Genomic DNA, 10,256 nt, shown 5'->3' with positions numbered 1-10,256 from the left:
GTATGAAAAATATCTCGAAGACGTTGCCGACGTTACATACAGTTTACGAGATTTCCATGTACACAGCAGCTTTCTGTTGGATAGTTCGGATGTCATTGTCCGTACAGATTGACACATTTTATCCTTTGTAGGATGTGACTTTCTCTGGTCTACGAGTTCATATTTGGTGGAAGCTTGGAATACCATCTTCATGGTATTGTTATATCTGTCTTTATTATTATTTGAACATAAGAACTCTTCTTCTGGGCATTTTAGTTTCTGTTGGGCTGAAAATAAACAACTCTGATGAATGTTTTGATGGTTCGGATTACCATCTTCATGCTACTGTTATACCTGTAGTTATTCTTCCTTTGGGCATTTATTTTCTGCTGGAATGAAAAGAAAGAAAGCTCCTTATTGTTTAACGGCAGGAGTTTGTCATGCCATTTTCATATACTGGTGAGAATGCAGAATATTGTGTTCTGGAAATAGAAATATGTTCAGATCTCTCTACATCGGTCTGGGTATGCTGAGTGGGTTCCTCTGTATATGCGTCTAGATTTTGTGTATGTTATGTTCGACTGTCCAGTTCATCTTCCACATTCTTTGTTCCTACTTGGTGGATGCCATGCTGGTTTCTTCTCCTCGGCAAAGAATATTAGAGAACAAAAGTCTTTTATGCAACTGAGTGTTGGTGGGCGTGTTTCTGCCTCTGAAAAATGGATTTGGGAAGAGTAAAGCCTCTTTTTGTTGAGGAAGACAAGGTTTTTTTGGAAAAAGAGAAAAAAATTACAGGATCTAGAACATGAGCCAAGCGATGCTTCTCAGCAGGTAAGCAAGGAGCATTTATTCTTTTTTGTGTTTCTATTGTCCATGTATGCATAAGGTTGTTCTCAACACTCCGATTCTTGTTAACTAGAAATTGAAACCAGTGTCTGAACTTTCTTTAAAATATCGCAAAATATTGTGTTCTGGAAATAGAAATACGTTCAGATCTCTCTACATCGGTCTGGGTATGGACTTGTGGGTTCCTCTGTATATGCGTCTAGATTTTGTGTATGTTCTGTTCGCTCTTCACTTCTGTCAGTGCATTAATTTTCCTTATTAGCTGATCGATACATAGATTGCCTTTGTGTTGTACATAATTTGATGTTCTAATTTATATCTGCATGCCTGAAAAGCACAAAAGGTCATTCCAGCCTTGAGAAGCAACATGTAAAGCAATTAATTCTCTTTGTATTACTACACTTTCCTCTTAATTGACAATTGAGTGAATAATTTCAGTAAGGAACTGCAAATTTTCAATTATTTTAATAACATGTGAATTTGAATCTTACACAAAACTCTCTTGTTTTTCTTTGCAGTGAAACTGTCCCCTCACTATCCCACTGGCTCTCGCAAATCCAAGCTATAAAGAATGATTCAATTCGATTTCTTTCTGCCACATCTTCAAGGAACAGAACTCTCAAGTGGACCTCCTATCTAGGAGGCGGATCTCCTTGCTCTTTGGACTCATTAGATGTCAATGCATTGATCAGGGATCAGTCATCTCTCTATAGTTCATTTTTTTCTAGGTAAAAATAGAGATTGATCTGATCCTGCAACTGGAAAATGTTGTTGTAACTATTGGCAACTCAATGAAAATGAAGCAGGCTACTAATATTTTGGACTCTTGTATCAGTTGAATTGACTTAATATCCACTTGAAACATTTTTTTTACTATTGTTTGATCTGAATGACTATGCTGACTGCTTTTTATCAAATACCACCATATTGGCTTAAACATACATTCCTATTAATTTAGATACTAGCGAATCACCTGGCACTTTTTGATACTAAACCAGATTGTTGGTTCACTGGACATTGTGGAATCAGTGAAAACTCCGCCAACAAAGATTTCTGATGAATTCAGGCGACCTGTTAAAGTATGGTCCTCTATCTTACCATAACTAATTAACAACCTTAATTACTTATATCTATGTATCTATGCTTACAGCTATCCAACATTCAATATTGCTGCAGGTGATACACCCATTGCAAGATTTGAATTTAAATTGCTTTCCAATATACCACCTCCCTTCAATGCCGTTTAGCTGAGTGAATAAACATGACCAGGCTTATTTACCAGGTTATTCAACTATTAATACGCAGGATAATATATGTTATATGTTTATGGTTTGATACTGTTTCGATTCAACAGTGCCCATATATTGCTTTAATTTCTTTAATATAGGTTCAATAGACTTGGAAGTATTGCTCCAATTTATTTATGGCTCAATAGACTTGGAACTATTGAAATATTGCTTGCCAATAAACATGAGCTGAAGTTGCAACTGTCTCTCCACATGGATTCAACCCTATCCTCTGCTTAACGTACGATGCACACGATCTTCTGTACAATTTGCCAGGTATGCATTAAAGGCCTAATTGACTGAGTCACTTCTCATTCCATTGAAAGAAGCTATTCCCATTTCATTTATAGAAGCTAAGGCAACGTTTAAAAAGTTGTGAAACAGACCTCTGGCCATTAAAACATACATGTTTCAGGTTGCAACAACGTCTTATTTTGCCTACTGTCTGTGTAACCCTAGGCCTTTGTACAACATAGGATGCACACATGCATGTTGTGCACTTTTTCGGGTACGCATTAAAGGTCTATATCCTATATGCTGCTGTATAGACACATTCTATGTTTCCATATTAGCTTAGAGCTTTATAAGGTTGGTATTCAGCTCCATTATGGAGATAAGCATAGTGAGTGTTAGACATACCTGTACCCATTGAGCTATGAAACACATTGGCTTGTTACTCATCAATATGAGCTTAGAGGTTGTGATATCATTCAAATAAGGCACATACACGAGCTTGGTTGATTCAAACACAGCTTCTATACCCATACGTCTTACGTATGATCTCTATTGATTCGGGATAAAGAGTGGTGAGTAATGTGATATCCATACTTGATTAGTCAGATAAGCATTAGATTAGTGCTATTCCCATTGCTTAGACCATTGCTGTTGTTGCATATTCCTGGGTTTCCTGTATTCGATCACAACTCTCATACGTAAATCACTACTAGCAACAGGTCAATGGTAATAGGGTAACATAAACCTAGCCTCACCTGTTAATCATTGTCTATTATGGTTCCACATTCAGTGTTCACCTATACGTCAAATACTACATATATATTGCATAAGCTATAGACCACCCTTCCTTTGTAATGAACACAAAGGTGTTGAGATCGAAGCTATACATGGCAATGGCACACAAAGACGAAGGCAAGCTCCTAAAGCTGCTTCTGAGAAGGGCAGGGCAAATCAATGTCGAATCAAGTATTCTATGATCACTGGATAACAGATCACTACTCTGTATTTTATGCAAATATATGAGTCTTCCAACTATGTGTCCTAGACTTGAAACTAAACAGTGAATTCTCAACCATGGTGTCTTGTCACTAGATAAAAAAGAGAATGCTCAACAATGCCTTGCGGATCTTAGAGAATCCTACTAGGTCGCAGAGGAACAATGTCTGTATGTCAACGTGATCACTGATGAATGGATAAACATTGTGCAGTCTATAAGAGATATACACCGAAACCAATAGCAAGGTCCCTTGAGAAATGAAGATCAAAACAGAGAGACTTCCTGACAGACTTTCTATGGTGAGAGTCAACATTCAAGTACGACTCAATTGTATGATAACAATGTCTCAGACAGTTGTGGCATATGTTTTTCCTTACTGTCTTCTATAACAGCAGCATATTTAATCTACCGCAACAGGCTCAAAGGGGCTATCTTCAAGAAATTTGGCTAGTTAAGATGCTCTTCTTGTGGGCACACTGGCCACAGCCACCTAATTTCGCATTTACTACTGCCGCCACATCCATCATTCCATATGCCATTTGCTCCCCATATCAGATCGATCACCTCATTGCACCGATCGCTCACTTAACGTAAGGTTTTCGTTTTATGCTCATCATTACATACTGGCCTGCTCCAATTTGATCTTCAAGTATTTAAGCTCCATTCCAAATCAATCCGTATATACACTTATTTCTGCACCTAGATATTGACATAGACCTCCTGTCTAGCCAATTGTTTATTAGAATAGCTTGGACCCAATCTACCACCAAGATTGCCCGATGTCAGATACATCACCTAATTTCGCATTTACTTCTGCCGCCACATACATCATTCCATATGCCATTTGCTCCCCATGTCATATCGATCACTTAATTGCACCGATTGCTCACTTAACGTAAGCTTTCCGTTTTATGCTGACCATTAAATACTGCCCTGCTCCATCCGAGCTTCAAGTATTTTAGCTCCATTCACACTTAAAACCAGCTTACAAACACGTTGAACTTTTTTATAAATTGGCCTCTTCTGCACCTAGATATTCACATACATCTCCCGCTTCACATAACATGGAATCCATTAGCATAAGCCAACTTACTCAACTCGCAACATTGTTTCTCTTAGCACTTGTTCTCATGGCTCTTCTGATTATTGAAATCGTAAAAGTCGAAAGACAGAAAAAAGAAACCAAAAAAACAATAACATCTCTTTTGCATTATTTTACGCATTGTCTTATTTCCCCGCTTCCTTCTCTGTTACAGGTGTACGACGGATGCTTCAAATATGCATTTAGGTCTGCCATGGTGGTGCAACTCGCATTTTTTATGCTTCTATCATCTCTGCTCGGATGCCGGACTAATGTCCTAATTGTTAGCATTCGTGCTTGTCTTGTATTCTTCACATGTTACAGTCTGTCATAAGAAATGCTTATTTTCAAGGTCAAATGTAAGCTTCACGGTGGTTTTCATGTTACTCGTGTCTTGAATTGATGATGATTCTCTGCAAGTTAGTTATTCAATAATGTTCAGATCTTTGGTATATAGTGCTCATGTGACTATTTCTATTGCAGTTGTGTGATTTTGGGCTAGCAACATAAACTGGTGTATCTTGAATTGATGATGATTCTCTGCAAGTTAGTTATTCAATAATGTTCAGATCTTTGGTATATAGTGCTCATGTGACTATTTCTATTGCAGTTGTGTGATTTTGGGCTAGCAACATAAACTGGTGCATTGTTTTGAAATAACTGGTGCATATTATATTATTCGACAACCCTCGATTTATGTATTACTGAAACTTGCTCATGTGACTATTTCTATTGCAGTTGTGTGATTTTGGGCTAGCAACATAAACTGGTGCATTGTTTTGAAATAACTGGTGCATTTTATATTATTCGACAGCCCTCGATTTATGTATTACTAAAACTGGTGCAAGCCCAAAACTTCAATAGATGTTGCAACAATCATTGCCTGTTGTCTGAGTTTCAGAAGAAGTTGACGCAGTCTCTACTTACACGTCTTATCAAAACACCGATCAGCCTTGACATTTATTGAAGAAGAAGAAATATTTCTATATGTTTTCTGAAAAGTACCCTTGTTACACTTGCATCTGTTCCTTGAGCCCAGTAGTGTAAATGCATCAAGCTTTGCAAAAAAGCTTATTGGAACCCAGTTCAACACAAATTGCATCAGGAGACAGCAGTACTGAACATAAAGGTATGCCCTTGATGCAAACGCTGTGATCAAGGTTGAGAATAGCAGCATGCTTCTTCCTAATTGTTAGTTTACCGATCGATTGCAGATGCATACGCCAACTTTTGAATTTTGTAATCTGTATTTAACTTGGTCCAGGCTTTACTTGTTTTGTCTTCCTGGCTGGCTGAGAGCCCTGTACCTTTACTTAGGCTTCAGAGGGACTCACTATACAGGATTGGCAGAACTAGTAGATCTTTAGCCCTAGACCTTAAATGTTAACTTCATGCAGAGACTCGCTGCCTCGCAGCTTCCCTTGTTTATTCTATTAATTCTATGTAGTCACCTTGCTCTAAATAAGTAACTCTACCGAAAACTTCGCCCATGGCCACATAAAAATCCTGACCTAAAATTCTGATGTTTCACCCATGATAATGACTCTAAAATAAACTTAAAAGCTCAATGATGAATAAGGACGCTATAGATTCTGCCTCAAAGTTGTGAATTGTGACGGTTACTGTGAATGTGATTCCAAATAAAGAAATCACGACTTTGTGAGTAAAATAATAGCGTAGTCTTAAAAAAAATTCACAAATAAGCCCAGAAAATAATCGAGATTATAATCATGGTTTATGTGGACCATTAACTCTGCGCATCATCATGCAGCGTGATCCTGTTTCAGCTTCAGTCGTCCACTAGTCGCTTTAGAAAAGCTGAGGCCATCATTATTCTTTTTACAGAAACCACTGAACGTTTGCCTGGACACTGGAGTGACGGAGCCCGTTGAATCTTAGCCGGTGATGTCGCATCGCAATAATGTTTGATTCGCAGAAGCGCGCCATAAACTCAGACGTTGAAACTTTAACCCCCGGGCCCCGCCCAAATAATAGCGTTAGATTCGTCATTTTGCGCGGTACCTTGTACTTTCGTGCTCAAATGTATGCGTCACGCTCTACTTTATTCCGTTCAGAGGACGCTGGCCGAATTCGTCACATTCGAGGTGGGTCCCTGCAACTCTTCCCAACGAACGATTCCATTTTCCCTGTCGGTGACTCACCTCCTCTTCGTTCCTGTGCTGGCCTGCCCTATATAAATATATGAGTGTCTGCGCGTAAATTCAGAAGCGAGGACAGTATCCGAGAACTTGAAAGTTCCTAGCAAAGTAGTGTGTTGTTGTTTCTTCGTCATTTTTGTTGCCAACATGTCGAGCGATTGCGCAAATTGTGACTGCGCTGACAAAACCCAATGCCCGTATGTTGTCCACTCTGTTTTTCTCAAGTGTTTTCATCCCATTTCCTATCAAATTCCTCTCTTTTATTTTCCAATTTCATGCTGCTCGTCATGAGTTCGAGTCTAGGTAGGACTAAGCGCGTTCCATGTTTGGATTGTTTTGTTGCACAGCAAGAAGAAGGGATTCCAGATGGACGGTATTGTGGAAACCAGCTATGAGATGGGGTACCGCGTTATGTGTACAAGTTGTTATAAGTTTCATTTCTATGGTTTCAGAATGATATGATCATTGAATGTATTTGGGTTTGGTGTAAACAGGGATGCTGCAGATGTATCTATGGAGAACGACTGCAAGTGCGGCCCCAACTGCCAGTGCGGTACTTGCAGCTGCCACACCTGATTCAATATATAGTCTCTTCGATAATAGTATTGTATGTTTCATCAGATGCAATGGATGGTTTTGGAGGGCCATAGAGGCTACTGTATCTGTACTCCTAAATAAACACTTAATCTAAATAGACTTGGGATTTTCAGTCTCTTGTATTGTTCATGGTATGTTAATTGTTATGTTGTGCTCTGCAGCTTAAATTTCTTTGATTTCATGTGTTTGAATGCTTGATAGGACTTTACTTATAACAGGATATTGTTTTGCTCTTCATCTTTTTATTCAGACAGCAAAATAGCAAAGTGGTGATGATATGTGTATAAGAGGTTATAGTAACCATATTTGTTGATTGGGTTCGATGACTTGTATCTTTTCGTAACGTACACAACGAGGCTTTACAAACGATGACAATAATAATTTGGAGCTCATTAGATGGTCAAGTTTGATCTTCGTACATTTGTTAAATCTCGCCCAGTTTTATATTCGGATTTAAAACATGAAAATAATATCATTGGTCTTTCAGGCAGGTTGAAAGCACTTCCATGTAAAGTGAGTCCAATCTTCTTCTTTTTTTCATTTTTAATCTTAAAAAACTTTGAATATTATATTCATGTCTAAGATATCAAAATTTCTGAATGGATATAAGAGTATATCATTTTTCTTGTATAGTTATCTCTGCACAGTATGATACGAAAGAAAAGGATAAGTAGATCTTTTTATTTGGAGACAAATAAAAGGAGAAGGTCATGATCCGACAAGTAAAACAAATCGGGTTGATCTTACTTTTAAAATGATTATAAGGGTAAGTGAAAGATGAAGACAGGGAATATCATCTACAATGAAACTTTATTATCTGATTTGATATCACAGCTGGAGATATTCAAACGTCGCGATTTCCCCCTCGATAATGTTTTTACATAATATTTCCCTAAAATAAATATAATTTTCTGAAAAATATAATAATATTATATTAATTGTTTTTTTCATTTGTTAGGTAATGTGAGTTTTCAGATGACTGATATGTCTAACTTGTAGTTTTACTTGTATTTTCAATAGTGGGCATGTAAGTCATTAAGTCATCAAAATCACATAGGAATCACACCTAGTTTAGGCCACACCAACCCTTAATGTGGCTGGATTTTTACCGACATAATTTTGAAATGGCCACCTTTACACCACCCTTCTCTAAACCCCTAAGCATTATATTTATTATTTTTAATTTGGTCTTTTATTAATATTAAATTTTCTCTTTACTCAAAGTAGCTTAATTGGTTAGGACATTTTGTAGGGAAAGCCCTGAATTTTGATCTCAAAAATCTCAAGATGTTTTTTTCTAATGCTAAAATGGATGATGCAAATACATGGATTTTGGTCTTTGAAGCTTCGATTCATATGACATGTAACAGAAGTTGGTATGAGAATTTCAAGGAGGTATGCAATGGTGCTAATATTTATCTTGGAGACCATCGCCCAAGTCAAATTAAAGGATGTATGGATATTCATGTAACTTTTCCAAAAGGAAATGCCAGGCATATTCATAATGTTATGTATGTGCCTAGGATCAAGAAAATTTGATCTTTGTCTTTAATTACACATCATAATCTGAAGGTTGAATTCTTCAAAACACATTGCATGGTGAAATATTTGTTAGATCACTATAAAATTGTTGCTTCAATAGTCAAAGTTGGAGGCATGTACAAGCTTGATGTCACCAACAAAAGTCATCAAGCACTGAATTCTACAACTATGTCAACAAAAAGTCTTTGGCATTGGAGGTATGGTCACATTAATCATCATGATTTATTATTTCTATAAAAACAAAGTATGGTTGAAGGACTCCTTATGTTAAAGAATGAATATGTTGCTTGTGAAGGTTGTGCATTAGGAAAAATTCACAGAGATGAATTCCCTTATAATTTTGATAGGAGAAGAAGATATGTATTAGAACTTCTGCATTCTGATGTTATGGACCCATACAGACCCGATTCCTAGGAGGTGTCTATTATTTTTTATTTTTTATTGATGATTGTACAAGGTACAATTGGGTGTATTTCCTTAGAAAAGAGAGTGATTTCTTTAAGTATTTCAAAGAATTAAAAAACATGGTAGAGAAGAAAATAAGGAAGTTTATAAAGATCCTTTGTTCAGATCAAGGGGGAGAATACAGATTGGGGAACTTTGTCAAGTACTCGAAGGACCATGGAATAGTGCAGCAATTTACAGTGCCCTACACTCTTCAGCAGAACAGTGTTGCATAAAGGAAAAATAGGACATTGGTGGAGTGTGCATAGAGTATGATCAAAGGTAAGAACCTCTCAATTTATTTCGGGAAAAAGCCATTAGTATTGCTGTTTATTTAAACAATAGAATTCTAACAAGGTATCTTGATCTCAACACTCCATTTGAGGCCTTGTATGGTTTTAAACTAGCAGTTCAACATCTAAATGTATTTAGGTGTAAAGCATTTGCACGTATTAAAGGAGAACAGAAAGAAGCTTGATGCTAAAGGTATCAAATGCATTTTTGTAGGATAATGTTCATAATTTAAAACTTATAAAATGTTTGATCCCTCTACTCACAAAGTGTTTGCAAGTAGAGGTGTAATTTTCCATGAGTAGGGAGATGAAGGAAACAAGGATAACATCTATGAAAGATGACACATTCTTATTGAAGTTGAAGAAAATAAAGTAGAAGAAAAAGCAGAAGACAATGAATAGAAAAAGCTTTGGGAAGAATTCAGTGATATGGACATCACCAACAGTCAGAGTCCACCTAGAATTAGAGAAGTATTTTCAGAGAACAGAGGTGAAAACAATGAAGTGAGAAGGAGATCTACTCGACAAATTCGACTACCGGAAAGGTATAAGGACTATGCCCTCATGACTAGTGTTTTGAATGTCATAGAACACATGAGTTTTGATGAAGTTAATGAACATGGAGAGTGGAGAAAATATATGGAGGAAGAATATGAATCTATAATTAAAATTAAAACCTAGGAATTGACTGAACATCCTAAAGATAAAGTGCCCATTGGAGGTAAATGGTTGTACAAACCCAAATTTAAAGCAGATGGCAGTATAGATAAATATAAAGCTAGATTTGTGGTAAAAGGG

At 37.0% G+C, this 10,256-nt stretch overlaps 1 protein-coding gene across 1 annotated transcript; it reads left to right on the top strand.

Moving 5' to 3' along the window:
- Window positions 1-6,625: 6,625 nt before the first annotated feature.
- On the top strand, window positions 6,626-7,294 carry LOC149230568 (metallothionein-like protein EMB30). Its single transcript, XM_089376081.1, has 3 exons — window positions 6,626-6,779; window positions 6,930-6,983; window positions 7,077-7,294. Exons 1-3 carry the CDS (start codon window positions 6,730-6,732, stop codon window positions 7,156-7,158), a joined length of 186 nt encoding a protein of 61 aa, XP_089232207.1. The 5' UTR covers window positions 6,626-6,729; the 3' UTR covers window positions 7,159-7,294.
- Window positions 7,295-10,256: the final 2,962 nt, after the last annotated feature.

The sequence above is a fragment of the Pinus tabuliformis genome, chromosome J (genome assembly GCF_031772625.1).
Source record: "Pinus tabuliformis cultivar Carrire ecotype Pingquan chromosome J, CPIR1, whole genome shotgun sequence".
NCBI classification, from domain to species: domain Eukaryota; kingdom Viridiplantae; phylum Streptophyta; class Pinopsida; order Pinales; family Pinaceae; genus Pinus; species Pinus tabuliformis.
This window is presented reverse-complemented; position numbering and strand designations above follow the sequence as displayed.